The 18,630-nt window shown below is 50.2% G+C and overlaps 6 protein-coding genes across 6 annotated transcripts; 1 reads left to right on the top strand and 5 right to left on the bottom strand.

The window, feature by feature from the left end:
- Positions 1–599: 599 nt before the first annotated feature.
- On the bottom strand, positions 600–2,449 carry BO83DRAFT_90866 (uncharacterized protein). The gene has a single exon (XM_025537700.1). The coding sequence runs from the start codon at positions 2,066–2,068 to the stop codon at positions 689–691; it is 1,380 nt and encodes a 459-aa protein (XP_025385993.1). The 5' UTR covers positions 2,069–2,449; the 3' UTR covers positions 600–688.
- Positions 2,450–6,825: 4,376 nt separating this feature from the next.
- BO83DRAFT_318055 (NUDIX hydrolase) lies at positions 6,826–8,292 on the bottom strand (the record flags this gene model as incomplete). Its single annotated transcript, XM_025527727.1, has 5 exons — positions 6,826–7,154; positions 7,242–7,628; positions 7,808–7,834; positions 7,922–8,078; positions 8,266–8,292. 5 exons carry the CDS (start codon positions 8,290–8,292, stop codon positions 6,826–6,828), a joined length of 927 nt encoding a protein of 308 aa, XP_025385992.1.
- Positions 8,293–8,712: 420 nt separating this feature from the next.
- BO83DRAFT_439202 (MRS7 family protein) lies at positions 8,713–11,009 on the bottom strand. Its single transcript, XM_025536151.1, has 3 exons — positions 10,803–11,009; positions 10,190–10,713; positions 8,713–10,128 (listed from the first exon to the last, which is right to left on the bottom strand). The coding sequence occupies exons 1-3, from the start codon at positions 10,867–10,869 to the stop codon at positions 9,079–9,081; spliced, it is 1,641 nt and encodes a 546-aa protein (XP_025385991.1). The 5' UTR covers positions 10,870–11,009; the 3' UTR covers positions 8,713–9,078.
- A 151-nt stretch (positions 11,010–11,160) lies between these two features.
- On the bottom strand, positions 11,161–13,519 carry BO83DRAFT_380256 (glycerophosphocholine acyltransferase). The gene is made up of 2 exons (XM_025531710.1): positions 12,312–13,519; positions 11,161–12,259 (listed from the first exon to the last, which is right to left on the bottom strand). The coding sequence occupies exons 1-2, from the start codon at positions 13,226–13,228 to the stop codon at positions 11,521–11,523; spliced, it is 1,656 nt and encodes a 551-aa protein (XP_025385990.1). The 5' UTR covers positions 13,229–13,519; the 3' UTR covers positions 11,161–11,520.
- A 937-nt stretch (positions 13,520–14,456) lies between these two features.
- On the top strand, positions 14,457–14,777 carry BO83DRAFT_90779 (uncharacterized protein). The gene has a single exon (XM_025537699.1). It carries the CDS (start codon positions 14,534–14,536, stop codon positions 14,714–14,716), a length of 183 nt encoding a protein of 60 aa, XP_025385989.1. The 5' UTR covers positions 14,457–14,533; the 3' UTR covers positions 14,717–14,777.
- A 60-nt stretch (positions 14,778–14,837) lies between these two features.
- On the bottom strand, positions 14,838–16,470 carry BO83DRAFT_317757 (DUF2841 domain-containing protein; the record flags this gene model as incomplete). The annotated part of the gene is made up of 4 exons (XM_025527716.1): positions 14,838–15,412; positions 15,485–15,670; positions 15,748–16,239; positions 16,317–16,470. 4 exons carry the CDS (start codon positions 16,468–16,470, stop codon positions 14,838–14,840), a joined length of 1,407 nt encoding a protein of 468 aa, XP_025385988.1.
- Between the last annotated feature and the right edge of the window lie 2,160 nt (positions 16,471–18,630).

The raw sequence follows: 18,630 nt of genomic DNA, 5'->3' as shown, positions 1-18,630 counted from the left end.
CACGATGGGACTGATTCCTACTTTAGGGATAGGGGGTGAAAGGTTTAGGTGACTTGATTTGGTCGGAGTTATGATGTTTCAGTTGCAAATTGGATTTGTCTATGGTTGTCGATGGAGATAGATAATGTGTGTTTAATATGTGCCTAGGGGTGAAAGACAGGGCAAGGGTTAGGGAAAGGAAAGAGAGACATTTGATCCAGGAGAATTTCCTGGTCAGATCATGTGCTGGTGCTGCATATGCAAGCAAGTATTGGGGATAGATATGTAAGGGATGGGGCACGTGTTACATTTTTTGGGTGGGGTGGGGTGTATTCAATTACTGCGATTATTGGACGATTAGTCTGACTATAGTGGGCTGTAGAAGTAAAGATTCGATATTGGGTCATTAGAAAGCTAGTACTCCTCAAGGTGAAATATCACATAAATGAAGTAGCTATAGATAAAGCATCCATAGGTGCATCCCCAACGCCAAGCAGAGACTCTGAAAATGCCAACGGGATATCACGGTAATGACTAGAGTTGCAGGACAAGACGAGAGTTGTAGACGTAGAGAGTGACCGGAAATAAATAAGGACAGGCTAATTGGATAACATGAACAATGAAGCGAATGGGATATCATAAACATAGAAAGGAAAGAAGACGGAACGAGAAAGGAAAGTCTGAGAGGAGAGATAGTGAGCTTTTCGTTCTAAATCCATAGATCGGTCTGTCCGTAATTGTTATTGTATGCACTGACGGGTCCGACTAGTCGGATCTGTGATTTCAGCTCTGTGTGGCGTCGATCGCCTCGCACTCCGATCATCTTCTTCCGCGCGCCGTCAAGGGCGTCGAGGATCTGATGGGTGCCGTCTTGGATAGCTCGGACGCAGTCCCGAGTGTTCTGCTGAAGTTGAGACCGGGCGGGTGGCGTCAGGGGTGGCGTTGCGGAGGACACAAAGCCCTTCTTTGACGAGCGTCGTTTCCGATAGCGAGGAAACCGAACATTAGGGCTCTGTCGGTAACTGATGCGCTTCTCGCGACCTGGCTTCTCCCAGATCACCGCACCGTACTTCTGATACGGCGACATCGGCACTGCCAGCTGCTTCTTCCGTGGGGACGCCAGAGGCCGCGGGTGCGGGCCGCGCGCACCCATGGTTGAGCGAGTGGACATGCGCGATAGGCGTTTATTCGAGGGTGAGATATCCACTGGGCTCAGAGGAGACCTTGGACTTCCAGGATGATGATATTCGTCGGTTGTGGTGATCTTGCTCGATGGCGTGGGGGTGCGCACAGGATCCACTGAACCTGCTGTGGGGGGTGAGGACCGATTACTCCTGTTTCGTTCCAGGGAATTTTTCGACAAGCGCCGTTGCACATAGGAACGAATGGAATTGCGCACGTCCTGAGCGAGGGCGCGTCCACTTCGATCGGATGAGTTCCAACGGTTGCGGCTGGCGAAGTCGAACACGGTGAGGTTCAGTTTACTGCCGTTCTTTTTGCGGGGGTGAGTAGGAAAATGCGGGGATGTCGGGAGAGCCGACGGAGTAGCCAGCTCAGGGAAAAAGTCCCATTTCTTCTCCCGGAAGTAATGGTTGGGGCCAGCCCGGTTAGCGACCCAGGGTTGGGCTCGGTCGGAGTGGTCATCGTGGAGGAAAGTAGTGGTGATGGCGAAAGGTGCGGACTTTGGATGGTCATTGTGGTGATGGTGATGGTCGTCATGCTGGTACGGGTCGATGGGCCCGGTAGTGGGTGGATGATCGACAAGCTCGGACAGATCGTCTGAACCAGAGCGGACAAAAACAGGGTAACTCTCGGACGAATCCGCCGAAAAGCGTCGGCTGTCATCGTAGAAGCTGGAGATGGTACTACTGTCATCACTCCATGCAGTGGAGCCCTCATCCATCGACGGGGTCTCAGGCAGTGGCTTGGGAGGCAGCTCAGGGAGCGGCTTATCAATATGTCGCAGTGCCGGGCGAGCAGGGGGCACTGGCACTCGAGGAGGGACGACTTGCTCTAGTCCCTCCAAGGAACGAGAGGGCCTCACTGGAGGGGCCTGTCTAGAAAGTGCCAACGAGGACGGAGAAAGCATGGTGCTGTTGTGCTAGATGGAGAGGGAGGGGGGGTTGGGAGTGGGGAGTAATATTCCCGTGGCTCGGGCCAGGAACTGGGAAGTATATCGTTGGCAGTGCCAGGCGATAGTTTATAGAGTTGGCACGAAGGGAGGGGAAGGGATGTCTCAAAAGACCTTTCCCCCTCCTGAAGGATGGGGGGGAAAGAACAGAGAAAAACGTGGCAAGGGAAAGACAAGCAGAACCAAGACGTAGAAGGAGTGAAGAGAAAGAAGCTGAAGAAGAGAAAGATAACCAGCGAGAGGTACCAGCCGGGAGGGAAATGGCCCCGATTGGGATGTTCTCCGTAGGCGAAGTACCAAAATTGTGACCCGAATACGGCCAGCGTCGTTGCTTTTTTGACTATGCTCGCCAGTCGCCGGTCTTGATGCGATTTTAACCTTTTTTTGGCGTCCAGGATGACAGGCCAGCAAGCAGGGCAAGCAAACAATCACACGACCGTCACCCGTGCAAGTCAGTCAGCCTGTGGCCAGTGTCTTTATCCGGCAGTGTAGAGATAAAGAACCCGCCGGGACCATGGTTCAACAAGAAGAGAACGAGGGGGGAAAGGAAAGAAAGGAATGAGGATGAACGAAGAAGGGAGGAAGGGAGAAGAAGAGGGAGAGGAAAGGGAGACGATAGGATGGAGTTTAAAGGGAGATGGGTTTAATAAGAATAATAATCATAAAAATAAATAATCATTAGAGGAAGAAGGAAGAAGGAAGAAGAGGAGAACGAGGCCGACTACAAGAAACTCAGCAGCGGATGGATGTGATGGGATCCATCAGGGAGGGTCGCCATATGCAGCTCGTCAAGCTCCGTCTGGCTGGTCCGGCCGTTCATCCCTAGATCCCAAGGAGTTCGGGGCGGAGTCCATGTAGAATTTTGGGAAAATTCATGAGAAAAGAAATAAAATAAATAAATATTCAAAAAGCAAAAATAAAAGCGACATATCTCAAGGGCAGTTCCTGGCCGAACTGCAGGATGGGATCGTCGTGGTCATCATCATGGGCGGGAATAGCCTCATGAAAGTGACACCCTCATGCAAGGGATGGACCGGGGGGTGTGGATGGTGTGTGTGGATGGTGTGTGGGTGGGCTTGCTGAGGGGCGCGCCATTAGGGTGATTTCCGTTCAATTTTCGTCTACAATTACCGGAATTCTGGTTCTGGCTCTAGATAGAATATTGATTGAATGATTTGGAAGTTAGAAATAACACATTGACACAGAGGCTGAGAGAAAAATAGACATGGGAAGGTCCAGACATTTGATGGATGGGGCAAAGACCCGGGTTAGGGCCGGGGAAGAATACGAAGCGCAATAACCAACAATTTTGGAGTCACCGAGTGATCCCAGCTTACTTGCTTGCTGATTGCTGGATTGCTGATTGCTGAACCCCGGAAGTCGATCCTTTCCCTCTGTCAGAAATGGGATCTGAATGGTTCATGGCATGGCGGGTTTATTCTTAGTGATTTCTTAGTTAGATCAACACCAATCGACTCAACTAAACCAACTAGTCGCGCTGGTCGTTGCCAGTCAAACAAAGAAACCTGGACGCCGCTTATCCCTGGTTGCCCTCCTCCACAGCCCTCATCCTTCAGCCTTTCAGCTCACACACTCTTTCTTACTCTTTTTCTTTTTACTTTCTCATTTTCTGCTATCTACCTACTCAACTAACTTTTGGCATTTCACGTTGCTTACTCTTCTATCCCTGCACTCGATTGAACTTAATTCCGCATTGGTGGCTAAATTATTCAGCATGTCCCCTAGTCTTTTGTCAACTAAGAAAACAAGAGAAAAAGAGACGGAAAAAAAAAAGTCTGCATAGAAAAGTGACACACATACTCACTGTAGGGAATCACACAAGATAGATCATATTGCGGTATGGAGATCGCCTTTGACAGACCCTCTTCCCTTTTGCTTCTGTCCCTCTTCTCTGCACGCTTAGCGTGGCCTAGTTTCCTTAGTCGCGTTGACTTACTCCCCTAGCTGCTTCTCTTCTTCGTTGCTTATCCCTGCTTCTTTCTTTTCTTTTCTTTTTCTTCCCCTTAGTTTGAAAGGTACATATACTCTCCTATATGACAGGTAACACAGATAGTTTATCCAGCACGACATTCTTCTGGCTTCACTACAGACCAGAATGATCAGTGTCGGTATTCACCTCTCATCAGGGCAGATAGACGGCAACCAACCGACGAATGACGCCTCGGATTTCCTAGAACATTCCTCTAGCCTCAGCCACCCTACTTTCCAGCAAGGAAATCACTGCCGATGAGGTAAACTAGAACTCATTTCTCTATGACAGGTCCATCCAGTCAGGACACGTGCTGCAGGCCGGTCTCGCTCTCAGCATTCTTTAGATAGGTCATCCCCAGCGTCTCACAGTCCACGCCGCGATACGCCTCGTTCCTCCCATCCTCCACTGTTCGTTCCTTCCGCTCGGGATACTGCTGCGTGGTCACGCCAGATAGCCCCATCGGAGTCCAGGCAACTATCCTGATGGGCCCCCATTCGACCGGGGATAGCTTAGAGAATGCCAAAACAGCAGCTCCACATTCGTCCGTCGCGACAGAAAGATTGGGCAGCTGATTGATGCAACGGACCCGGGCGGGTATAGTTCGGACATCATCGAATCGTGGTGCAGCTGAGCCCGAGGGGAGCTGAGCAGAATAGACGGTGGGGGTGGCTAGAGGCTGGCTGTCGCGGTACGCGCTGAATCTGCTATCTCATCAGCTCCACTGAGACGACAACTCACTCGATCGATCCACTCCAGCAATAAGCATGAGCTCATGATGAGGCAAGAGAGAATGCACCAAGATGCAAGTCTTCTGGAATCGTTCAAGCTTAGAGCCGGAGTGGGGCCTTTACGGCCAGGCTACCCACCGCCAGCATTCAAGATAGCGGCCCAGCATTCCACTCACGGGCATACCCGACCCGTTTCAGATCACTGTCGGATTGAGGCTGGTCCCATGGCAGCCAAGCCATGCTGCTGCAGGCAATGCAAGCCAATCAGTGTCAGTAGTTAGCTGACGGCCTCATTCAGCCTGCGATGCCCGTTCTCGGGAATACGGAAGTCTAGATTTGATTTCCTGAGACTAGCACCGTTGGCAAAGCTAACTCAAGTGTCAATCTCCACCACTAACAATGAGAGATTAATGACGTTAGCATCCTCGTACCGAGTGTCTTACTCTCATCCGCGTTAGGCGAGCAGACAAGGTTTGGCAAGCATGGCATTCCTAACCCTAATACACCATCCGGAGACATTCCCCACTAGTAGACTTTCCGAAGACTCGAGTGGCTGGCGGCAAGTGAGTATCGGAAATCAAAGTGAGTTCAGAGTGACATTTCATTATGGTCAACACGAGCATGCCACACGGCCCGCGAGTCCAATGAGGTTGAGCCAGTATTGCAAATATAGATAGTCGCTGCATTACTTTGGGGTCGGTCACGATTGAAATCAGGCTGAGATGACACCCTCACCGTGATCCCAAGCGGCTGCTTGTGAGAATATCCTGGCATTGGCTGTAGTAGTCCAGCATTGTAGTACACATTAATCGCCGCCTGGCACTTCTTGAGCCACAGCCAGACCCGTGCTGATGGTCATCATACTTGGACGGAGAATGCGAGCTGCAGTATCAAAGCCAATCGAGCTGATCCCATGAGTGAACAGACCTGACCACGTGCAGCGATAGCCCCAGCAAACATGAAACTTCACCCCCTCTGACTGCTGGCATCTACTACTTCACATTCCATCAATCTTGTATCTCAATGGAAAGGCCACCACTTACAAGTCCCCTTCTCAGGTGTACCAATACCGTCGTATCCCACATAGTACAATAACCACGAATCATGAGCAGAACACGACCTCTACTGACCAAATCACAATGAATCTCCACTTGACACTACGCCTACTTCCTCTCAATATATCTACTTAAACCCGCACGTCAACCCCCCCTCAACCAAATATACCACTACTCACATCAAACCATGCCCCTTACCAAACATATCTCACCAGACACTATCTCTTCTACCAATCAACCTCCCTCAACAGCAACGAAGTACTCCCTCCCTTCCCATAAGTAATTACACATAGTACCAAGTAGCCCAAATCAAAACCCACCAACTTTCCCCCCCCCCCCAGCCACTCACCACCATCACCACCACCACCCTGCCCACGCCATGCCCACAAATGACAAATCCCTCCGTAATCATCTTCTGTGTAACCAACAAATAAAAATCTTACGAAAAGTTGCATTTGGAAGTAACTAGTATCAATCAGAACATGGGGAAATTAACAACTAACTGCAGAGCGGTTTTTTGCCGATAGGATTCGGTTTGCAAATGCATGACTTCGGTTAGGTTGTGCATATGTGTGTGAGAGTGGGATGTCATCACGGCAATTGCCAATTCAAATACCTATGCATTGTTTAGTGCTGTTGGACGGGTGTTTGCAGGTGGGGAGTGAGATAAGAGGATGGGATTGATGTATTGTTTGGATGTGTGAGGTGAGTGAGTGAGTGAGTGAGTGTATTTCAGGGGCTGTGTGTTGATGTGGTTATGGTTATGGTTGAGCTAGTGATGCTGGGCTCGCGTGGTGATGTTCTACGGGTGTTGTAAGAGACATCTATTCTCTTTGTCGTTGATTTAATTCATAGGGCTCGCTCAAGTACAAAGTATGAATGGTCTCTAAATAAGGCTATCAACACAGCAAGATCCAATAAGTACTATACTCCTAGGTATCAACTAAGTTTAGCCGCCATCTCCATATCCCGCCTAGTCAACTGATCCCCTGTCCTCCGAATCGGACTTAGCCGGCCCATCTTCCTTAACTTCTCAATGATCGCCTCATCCCCAAAGTGACTATTGTGCTCAAATTCTGGCTCTTCGGCATACGCAACCCGCGCCACATCAACCAACATCCGCGCCGTCATCCCAAACACCCGGTACCGAGTAACCTGCGAGGCCTTCTCCTGCTCCTCCAACTGACTAACCGCTTCTTTCTGTTCCCCTGTCCTTGTCTTCGGCTTAACCACTTCTTTAGGCCGAACAGGGACGAAGAATTGATGCACTGCTCCTAGTCAGCCACCATAACACGACCCAACAAACAAGGAAGCAAGCAAGCAAACAAGCAAACAAAAAAAGTAATAATACTCACTCTTCCAATTCTCTTGATGCCACTCCGTCCAAGCCCCCTTATACCACTCCGTCGGATCCCCATCACCCCAATCCTCCATATCCCTACAGCGCAAGAAATTGCGAAACGGCGCCGTAAACACCGCCGCGACTTCGCGCGCATCCAGCCTCGGGATCAGCGAGACCTCAGGATCGGCATTCTCGCCCGTCCGCTCATCAAATGAATGCAGCAGCGCCACACATGGCCGAACGACTAGTTCCGTTCGCGCTAGGTTGGCTGGGAACTCGCAGAGATGCTCAACCGTGAAGGGCCGAGGTAGGTGCTCGTCGTGTTCGGGGAGGCCGATCTCTTCTTTAGCTTCCCGGCGCGCGGTTTGGATGGGCGTTTCTGATAGGGAGTCGGCGCGGCCTGTGTTTTTGGTTTAGTTCGGGTTTGATATCAGTGTGATGTAGCATATAGCATATATCGTGTTGCTACGGTAGATCATAGGAAGAAGATTTCTATCATCGTACGTAGCACACATAACAACCCCTTAGAGAGATGGCTGTGCCATATGGGATTAGAAAAGAAAGTGAGAGACAACTTACCACCCGGTAAAGCAGCCTGTCCAGCATCTGTTATATCACAATTAGCCACACTGCTCCACCTACAACACCGAATCAAGCGACTACTAGTGGAAAGAGGTGTGCAGGTATACATACAAGACCTCAACGTTGCCGCTCTCATCGTCAACACAACCCTCAAGTCCCCCTTCTGGTCCGCATACAGCAGCACCAGTACTGCGGCGCGGCGTGACAACGGGACCGAGGTATAAGTTGTTGGTGGGGGAGTATAGCTTCTCAATCTGGCGATGGCTTTCTGCGATTTACATTGTTAGTTAAGTACTTAGTAATTAGTTTGCTTACAGAGTGAGTGGATTATTTTGGTTGGTTTGTTTTTGATGAATTGAGTTGATGTTACGTCATTTGGTTTTGGGGGAGGGGTGTATTATGTAGATGAGAGGAGGGAGGTATATTATAAAAACATGGAATGTAGGATGATGTACCTGTGAAGTTGGGTTTAAAGGGGGCATGGTAGTGGGATCTGCGACGTTGGGAGAGGTGTAGAAGTGGCTTTGGGTGCTGAAGGTGCGAAGGAGAAAGATCCGTGAGGGAGAATAGAGTTCGCGGTGCAGTATACGATGGTGATGATGGTGGAGGAGAAGAGGATTTCGCATTGCAGGAGACAGGAGAAACCAAGGTTAAGAATGTAAGGGGTTAGTTGATTTATCTATCGATTGGCCAGCTCGTTACTTGGCCAGGTGTTGATGCAGGATTGATAGTTTAGTTGGTTCTGGTGGAGGTACGGAGGGAGTAACGAAGTCACTTGATAAAGTTATCGGGGTTGTTACCGAGGTACTTGACGGAGGAGCCGCTGACTGAAAAGTTAATTACCCGATCGATGTCTTGAGCAATACGAAATCATTCGGTAGGTATATTTTGGTATGGATTATAATACTATCAATTAATATTCACGTCATATTTTTGTCCAGATCAACCGTCCAAGTCGACTAAGTAAGTATCTATTTCAGTGTCGGTAGGTCACAAAGAAAGAAGCCTGGTTTAAAAGGATATAAGAGACCCAAATTCGATGGTGTCCAACCACGGATCCCAGAAATCAAACAAGAAATGAAACGAATAAATAAACAAACAAGCGAACAGAGTCTATCGTATACACAATAACACATGGGAAGAAAAAGAAAGGGAGAGAAAGTAGAGAGTATAGGGGTAGGGATCAAGAGGAGAAAAGAGATCTATGTCAAGTTCATCAACGCGGTACAAACGCCCTGTCGAAGCAGAAAAAGAGAGGCAGGTTGCGATTATTTCTTCTCTTCCTTAGCTTGGGTAGACTGTTGTGCCTCCTCGGCTTTCTCGCCCTCCTGGACGGCTTCGCTGGCCTCACCCGCTTGCGTCTTGTACTTGGCTTCGTACTTGACGTCTTCCTTGTCATCGATATCCTCGATGTCCTTAGGAGCAGAGACGCCCTTCTCCTCGTTCTCGCTGTTCTGCTCGTTCTCCTCCTCGATCAGCTCTTGCTGCTCTCTGATAACCTCCAGACGCTGCTTGTTGGTGGCGGCGCCCTCGGCATTGTGAACCTCAAGCTCGATTTCGTGGAACAGCTCCTCGGGGATACTGGACAGGACGGACTGGAGAGCCTCGATCTGGGACGACATCTCGGCTTCCTTACCACCCTGGGCGTAGACATATGCGTTGCTCAGCACAAGAAGGGTGGAGGGGACGCCCTGCTTAAGACGCAGGTCCAGCCACATCGACATGTCCTCGCGCAGGCGAGCGGGAGACACACCGTGCGTGCGGATACCACGGGAGGCGCATGCCATCTGCAGTTCAGGGACAGACAGAGAGTCCACACCTTCGTGGAAGATAGCGCGGTCGTCACGCTTGATCTGGCGCATTCGGTGGCGGATGTTGTAGCGGAGCATGGCGTCCGTTCCAAAGGTGTTGAGGTTCATGTACTTGCAGATACCCACCAGCTGAGGCCGAGACAGGTTGTCGAGAGTCAGGTCATCCTTGAAAATCTTGCACACCTTGATCACATCGTCGGGAGTGGGCGATTCTCCCGTGGTACGGATCTTCTTGAAGAACTCCGCAAACTCTTCATTCTTGACGGTCGCAGCAGTGACCGGGAGACCAGACTCCTTCAGTGTGTCCTTCAGGAAACCCGAAACCTCCTTACGTGTGGAGCTCAGGCTTAGAGCCTTCTTCTCGCGCGCCTTCTGGCCCTCGTAGGTGCTAGGCAGCATGTTCGGGAACAGCTTCAGGGCAATGGGAAGCAGCAGTTCCGCAAAGGGAATGATAACAAACATGGAGAAAGGCACAAGGCGACCCAAATCCTTGACGGTTCTTTGGAGCTACACACATATAGTCATTAGCGGCGATCAATGCAGCGTATCCCATGCGGGCTGTACTAACCTGACGGTGCTCTCTGCGACTGAGTTCATAGCCAGCAGCCATCTTCAATGCCAATCTAGAACTAATTCTGACTTCCGTAGCAAGAAGCTTAGTACCATCCCAGTAGTGCTGGGCTTCCTTCTTGATCTTTTGTCCGATAGTCAGTTTCTTCGTCTCCTTCTTCTCCTCCTTCTTGCCATCAACATCCGCGATCTTCGCCGTCGTCAGCTCAGCCGACTTTCCATTGTTCTGTGCAGCGATTTGAGACGAAATAGACTGTCCAGAGCTTGGTGCGACCTTCTGGATATCTTTGGAAGGCTGCACGTTGTCCGGGGGGAGGGGCTTCTTGGCCTGCTCTGCGTTGAAGCCCGGAGGGGGGAACGAATTTGAGGAAGAGGTGGAAGAGGTCGACGGATCGGTAGCATATCCGCGCTGCTGAGGGACTAGAAGGGCGATTGCCGACAGTTGAGATGGCAGACCTCTGCCGTTGAATCGGAGGTTTGCGGCCGTCGACGCAGCCAAGGCACCGGAAAGTCGTTGCCGGGCTGCATGCGAACACTGAGTTAGCGATCAAGCAGTTAAAGTCGAAGCCTTTTTGGGCGTCGGATAGACAAGAAAATCCTGTTCAACTTACCGAGCAAATTAGGCCGCAATACTGCATTGCCGCGCACAAGGCTAGCTGACCTCATTGTAACGGACATTGCGGAAACCTAGGGGATCGAAATGCTCGGAAGATCGAGCGAATGCAGACGGATGAACAACAATACGGAGCCAAATGCGGGACGTGACTTCAAATGTGACACACTGAGGAGAAAGATATGAAAGAAATCGGAAATCACAAAAGTAAGACGAGGTGCTGGCGTAGTGTCGTTCGTCCCCCGAGAGTCTGGAGCAGAGGTGGCTACACACGTGACCGCGGCGACGTCGGACTTAAGGTTTGATCGCCGCCGAACGCAAAATGCGAGTCCGGCCGGCTTCGCTACTGGAAGCTTCGACTCCCGATTTCACCCCCATCGTGACTCAGTTCATTTCCCTAAGGATGGACTAACCCACTAGCTAACTATCCACACATTCATTTCATTAAATCGCTTGTAAAGAGCGTCTCGTAATTACGGACCATATCACATCATCACGCAAGTCTGAGAAATCAATCATATACTGTCATAAACAAAAGCAGAAAGTGCAGCACAGGACATGCCAGACAGTAAGGAATGATAACAGATGAAGCTGGGTATCAACGAGAAACGGTTCCGATCTGGGTCGGATTCACAAGTCAAAGCTATAGGCAAGAATCAAGACTCCTGGACGAAGCAAAGGGAGCATTATGTAAGGAGCTTCATGTAACGATCGTCTCAAGACCTTTCCCGGATCCCAGAGTCATTGGCAGCTTGGCCGCTCTCTACACCAGTCGATTGCGCATCAAGAAGAGGGATCTGGTCAACGCCGACTTTGTCAGATCCGCCACTGGCTAATTCCTCGAGACCCTTGGCCCCGACTGTCGCAGCATTGTCAGATGACAGAAGCGTCGGGCTGGAGACCCCTTCCGGGGACGATTGCCAACGAGCGACATCCTTCTTCAGCTCTTCCAACTCTTTCTGGAAGCGCTTGCCGAAGACGTCAATATAGTATGTTGCGCCGTTGTGAACGCTGAGAATGAAAAGACCGGTGAGGAAAAGACCACTCGCCCACCGAGACCAAAACCACAGAGGGCAGGGGATCATGGTCAATATCGCGTACAAATACTGAATCAGCATAAATGCCGGAGCCTGGAGCGATTCGGGGAGGCTCAGGACGACTTTGCCGATCCAGGTCTTGGCATACGACTTGCGGAGCCAAGTGAAGCTGGTCGGACGTCCTGCAGCAATCTTCTCGGCACGACGAACAGTGATAAAACAGTGGTACGTCAGCTGCCAAATAACGTAAGGCACTGTTGCCCATCCCATCATTTCCAGGAGGTTGAAATGATTGGGCGAACCCGGTTCACTGAACTTGATCTCGTAGATCGCTGGGAATCGATCTCGCAGCGTCTCCGCTGACGTCATATGGACGAGACAATGCAAGGAAACGGGTGGCATGATGTGGATAAACAGACTACCCTCAAGTCAATGGTTGTTCAGAATGGCATCATAATAGCGAAGCTTACCTGACCACCTTGTCCATACTGTGGAAAACCATCGAGTTGCGCCACATGGCAATCGCAACGGCGTTGTTGCCGAATACCAAGCAAAAGGTGCTGATAAACAGCCTCTTCGAGCCAGGGAAAACCCAGAGGCTGAGCATACAGAGCACATTGACAAAGTAGCATAGATCAGCCAAGAAATAGTGGTAGCCCTTTTTGTGATACCGGTAGTATCTGATAGGCATGAAGTAGGCCAGCTGCACGCTGAACCAGATGTAGAAGTACTCTGGGAACCCTCCAAGGAGGTAGCCGCTCACGAGGATGTTCGTAACACCAGCGATGAAAGAGATCTTCTCACGTAGTGTCACAGTAGCGGTCGCGTTCCACTGTTTCCCCAGGCGTTCCACGCCATCTTTCATGCGACGGCGGTACTTGTCTAACTGCTCATCGGCTGTTGGAACCCGTCTCTTCCATTCGCCCACAACACGCTCCTTCGCGTTAATGGAAGTGTGCTTGAGCTTCTCGCGTTGTCTCTTGACTTTGTCCTTTTGCGCGTTGAGTGCTCGCTGCAGCCTTTCCAGCCTTTGTGACAGAGAGAGGTTATCAAGCAGGTCGAACACCGTCAGTTGGTCTAGAGGCGGAAATGTCTCCCAGTCATCATGGTACGAAAAGGACGGGTTGCGCGACAGACGCCCAGGTGAGGCAGGCGGCGAGTAAAATGTATCAGGCGAGTTTAGCGTCTCTTCCGTTTCAGAGAGATCGTAGTCCGTGGTGGGATGCAAAGCAGGCGAGCTACTGCTAGCCACTGACTCTGGCTTCCTAGCATCAGAGGATCCACCGTCTTCCATGATGAGCCTCTGCTGAAAGGAAAATATCGTGGGACCGTCACGGGAGTGTGGATAAGGCCGGCTGAGGAAGCGTCCTATAGTTAGCATCCCCATGTTGTTCAGAATAGATTATAGCCAAGCTTGGACTAAGAGGGACCGGTGTTGCACCCGGGCAGAAAGGTAGGGTAGATCAAGGGGCGAGTGATGGGATAAGGAAGACAGAGCAGGAAGTGATCCGAAACGGATGCGGATTCCTTATCAATCTAAGGCATGGTGGACGAATCCGTAGATGACTTACAAACAAATGCGGCGAGGTATACTGTATTCGAACCAGAGGATGGAATTCGGATGACTGAGTTTCTGGGATGATAAGGCGCAACCAGTGTGCTTCAACGCTCAGAGCGCATGACCGTAGAAGTCGGGGAGCAAAAGGAAAGATGCAGGAAGTTGAGAGCAAGTTGGAAGGATGAGGTTCTCCGTGTGCACGCGTTGGAGCTTGTGGTTGGCTGCTGCTGACTTGTCGCGACTTTGCCGTTCCAGACCGGCGATCCTCTATCCTGACCCACCTGCGGAGTGCTGCAGCCAATAGAAAATTGTTATACTCTCCACATGATTTGCCCCCATTGGATCCCATGGTTCATTTGTCCCGTTGCGAGGCTTATAGTAGATTCCATGCCTGAGGCGGTTGCCATGTTTTCTGGGGCATCTTCAAGGGTCTCTCGGGCATTTCGCTCTCCTCGCATTCTACTGTGTACACCCTCATGACTACTCCTTTGTGTGCTAAGAAGTCTCTGAGTAGTTAGCAGCTGCTAATGTCACCACACATATTGATTGTCTGTGCTCGATCTATGATCGGCTAGACATTTGAGTGTCTTTGTTTCTGGACATTTAAGCTCTACTGCAACTATGATTGCTGGGAACTCGTTCCTGTCGGCACCTGAACCCGGATTCTGGCTTTCTGCAGTACTACTCTATAGTAGTGGCGAAGACCTGATACGCTCTTTCGAGATGTTCCTGTCCCCTGGAAATTTTTACTGCTTTCGGCATAGGCATAAAGCAGGGAGTAAGGTACCTAAGAGACCCTGCCATGTCTCGCATCATTGGCCACTAGTCTATATAGCTGTGGACATGGCGATACTGACTCGATTCTTGAGCTAATCATCAGGGATTTGTCTGGCGCCATACATATTTAAAAGACTAAGGACCGGCCGTGCAGTTAGTTATAGCAGCGAACTCTCGCGGCCCCTTGAACACCTGGCAGGTGCTGTACTACCCCGCTTCGTGCGGGATAAATCACTCAGTAGTAATTGCAGCAACCCAACACAAATCAAAAATAGATGGTCTATGATATCTCCCCTTATCAAATTGTCTTGGTTCTCCTATATGCAACGAATAATAATGACTGTCAGTAAATGATTGATGACCACCTTTCCTCGCTGTTTTGCACCTTGTCCAAAAAATGAAATAATACAGAAAGTTGTCTATATCACAAATAGTATGTATCCGCCACTTGCGCCAGCCACAGTGCCGCTGAACTCCACGTATTCAGAGTACAGTCACTTCCTCAAACATGAAACCCCCCAAGAATATTGTAATACATAGGAAATTATGCAAGCGCAAATGGAGGGGTGATCCAGATTTCGGCATGGCTAAGACCATTCAGTATATACAGAGCGTCATTTGGAAAGGGTCCCCGCCGTGCGTCTTTCGGTGATTTACCACATCAGTATCCGTTATATGGAATTGCCGTATGGGCCGTTGGGAGGCTCCAAAATCCAGGCTGGTGACTTTGTTCAGCAGATGAAGTGGCCATTTGCTGGCTACCAAAATAATCCGGCATGCATGAAGCCTCAGTGGGATGGATATCCCTAGAAGCACAGGACCCCCCGCTGGGTTCACTCCCTGACAGCATCGGTGCAGCCATGTCTGTTGAGTATGCAGACAAGCCGCTTTCCAAGGAGCTCTTCCGACTGATGGATGGGCTGGATACCGGCGAAGGAGGGTAGCAGTAGTCCTGATTGGCGGAGCGTTTTGTTTGGTGATTCACCTCCATTGGTGGCAGGCGCCGCTCGTCGGAAGGTACAGGCATGTCAGTGTGCGATTTGTCCGTGGCGGCTTGCACTTCACTCTGGTTCCCAGGACTCTTGCTTCCCTCCGTCGCTTTGGGGGCATCTGGCTTGTTGTTCATAATCGGAAGTGACAGTTCACGAGAGTTGTTAGTTGTCTGGTCCCGTAATTCAGCGAACAAGAAGTCCTCATCCAGATGGACATGAGAAACGTAAATCATTGTGTCCCCACCTATAGAAAGTGTTAGTCGCATGGTGTTGGGGTGTGACTTCAGTCCCCTAAGGTATGGAAGCGAGTGCGTACTAATTTTGCCCTCCATGTACAATTCTTCCATATAACGAACGTAGTATATCTCATCAAGAACTTGTAGGCGGCTCTCGGGCTGAATCTGGCGCCGCACGTCTTGTCCAGCATCCTTGAGCTTCTCAGCGGTGATTCCTCGACTCTCCTTCAGTTCACACAGAATATGAACAAGCAGCCTGATTCTCTCTGAAGAGAGAGATGATACCAGTAAGTAAGTATTCAACTCTCACAATTCAACCCGATGGAAGCTAGGAGCATCTTACCGGCCTTTTGAAGATGGTCGGGCTCTTTGTGTGTCACCCCTGTAGGCCACCATTTCGGCTTAGTCAATTCAGAATCCATCTTCTGTGATGATCCTCCGGCAGCCCGTCGTCCATTGTATGGGTGGTTGACCTGCTTGCGCGGTTCCACCAATTTCACAAATGCTTTGGCGATAACCCTGCAGTTTAGCTGTTGAAAAGCTTCGAATGCCTTCTCATAGTATCGTCGCACAAGATCCGTTTGCCCTAGTCGAAGTGCTGTGCGCCTTAGCGACGGTGTGGGTGAGGCGGAATCCAAATCAAGTCCGATGCCCGAGAGTTCATGTCTCAAGCTACGCCTGTGACGCTTGTTTTGCAAGGACTGCCATTCACAGGGAATGAGGCCGGTCTGTCGTGGGAGGCTTGGCTGATACCATGTGTGCTGTAGGCCGATTGAAGGACTGGACAGAAGCATCGGCTTCCCCGTGACATCGCCGCTCATGTGACTCAAGGTGCCTGGTTCGGGCAGGAACACGTCTTGGTTACTACTTCATCCTTGGCTGGCTCGGTTTTACAATTGCCAAATCACTTACTGGAATGGAGACTCTGCAGGCTGGGCTGCCATGCTGTAGTCACCGACTTTAGAAATCGGTCCTGCACGTCGTCTGTGAAAATTGCCTTTTCGCAGCCTGCAATGGACGGCGACGCTTCTATGCGAAGGTCCCCATTGTGGTCAATGCAAAGCATAGCGAAGTGCGTATAACGGAAGTTGACTGCGGATGATGCACGTTGCATGTCCTACCATGACATGACATCAGTTGGATGATCCATCCTAGTTCAGACTGGGGAGCTTGTCCTTACTGTGTGGCTCGCCTGAGCAGTCATATCGTGATATGATAACATCTGATGCTGGGCTTTATTAGCTTTCGTGGACTGACCTATCGCAATGGTAGCACGGACCGGACTTGTCATACTCTACTATAGGAAGTCAGTGTCGAGCCGAGTCGCCTATGCTCACTCTTTACCGACTATCGACAATGATAATGGAATGGATAGATAAAATCAGATACTGCCACCTCACATCAACATTCAAGGAAGCCAATGGGGAGTTGGCAGCTTAAGAAGTTTCGTGTGCATGATCTTCAAGGCTCGGGCAACGGCCTATATAGGTCTGGAACTACCAAATATAACATACCGAGGGAAAAAGAAACAAGTTCCTTCGGAGTTGATGACCGAAGGGCAATTACAGATGTGGACAAAAGTACGTTGGTCAACATTCGGCCATTGGATCATGTCATGATGTTCAACGCGGCCTTCTGGCACTTATGACGTGCAAACTAATGCAAGGAAAACAAATACATACAGAGTCTGACCATTAACTGTTACGGACAACGCTCTATCATCTAGTCTGTTTCCGTTGCCATGCGTGCATGGAGCCTAACCATGCAGCTCCCTCTGGTCTTTCCCGTTTGAGGCTTACGTCTGGCTGCCTTAGCCCCATCGCCTACGGAGCAGAGGATCAGTGTATTTAATGAGGGCTCGAGCGATACAGTGGCAAATGCTTATTTTGTTATACACATGACTGGAGAGCTACAGATACGACACTCGTACTCATCCTCTGTTTCTTTACGTGGTTTTAATCAGTTCCGCAGAAAACATGGTTGACGAACAGAAAGGTTACTTCTCTGTGCAAGAGTAAAGATGGGCCTGTCGAGAGGGGAACTAGGCGAATAGGTGCACTCCAAGCATCGAACGACTCCACTAAAATCTCAGGTTAAGGTCATTGGGTTCCGAAACACAGTGACGGCCATACAATTCAGGGATCATGCATTTACGCTCGGCCTGGTTAATTTCTGTGCTGTAGTACATGCCAGACTAGAACCCCCTTGGCCGGCAAGCTAATTCAAGGAATAGACTCATCTCAATTTACCAATCACAGGCGTCTCTGGGGTACAGTAGGTTGGCATATTTCTTTTGACGCAATAGCGCAGGCTAGCTGATACATGATAACTACCTTCGGGATTTGCAGGAGCCAATACACCGTATTAGGCAGAGGCAAAAAGTCACATGGCAGTGGAAGTACCCGGAAGTTACCATTGAAGAGAGATCATAGGTTAATGCAGACTCTTGGTAGCCTCTCATGGTGCTACGGCGAGCCGTGAGTATGGTGCCGGCTTCGCTTCTTCCTGTCATGCCCAGAGCCCGCAGGTCAGACTGGGCTCTGAGTGACAGCTAGATTGGGTTGCTCAAATGAAGCCTAGCCACAAGAAGACTAGGATCGGCGTTCCGCCAGTGGGAATAATTCCTTTGTCAAAGTCCTCACAATTAGACTTTGCCGATACTGCCTCTCTCGCAGTCAGTGCGGAAATTGCGGAGTTTGGGCGTAAGACCTCAAGGACCACCCCTAGAGCCTGACCGCCGATCGCAGCCATACTCTGTCAAGTGTCAACGGCAACCATATTAGATTCTCATTTAAGGTTCAACTGTATCGCGTTGGAGTGGAGAACGATCATAGAGTGTCCTGCCGCACTATGAAGCCAAGACAACTCTACAACCCTTTGGTCTCGCAAACCAGTCCAAGCGGGAGATTATTTTCGCAACTAGAAACCTAGGAAAATACGTATCCTGGTTGTTTGGGAGGAGTATTGTGCTATGTATTACACGGATAATACATCCATCACTGACGATTGGGTCCGGTATTTCCCACCATTTCCATTACTTGCGGAGCCTGCGTCAAGAACGGCTAGGCAGAAAAAGTCAAGTATTACAGCACACGGGCCCCTTGGCTATCGACTCGCGATTTTGACCAGCCTGGCAAGCCACGGTGGACCGATGATCCACAGAATGTTTGCGTGGAACGCTAGCCACTAGCCGGACGGGGTCTATCCTGTAGGTCACCTATTGAGC

This window comes from Aspergillus eucalypticola (genome assembly GCF_003184535.1).
Source record: "Aspergillus eucalypticola CBS 122712 chromosome Unknown BO83scaffold_20, whole genome shotgun sequence".
In the NCBI taxonomy this organism is placed as follows: Eukaryota; Fungi; Ascomycota; class Eurotiomycetes; order Eurotiales; family Aspergillaceae; genus Aspergillus; species Aspergillus eucalypticola.
Note: the sequence above shows the minus strand (reverse complement) of the source record. Positions and strands in the feature narration are given on the sequence as shown.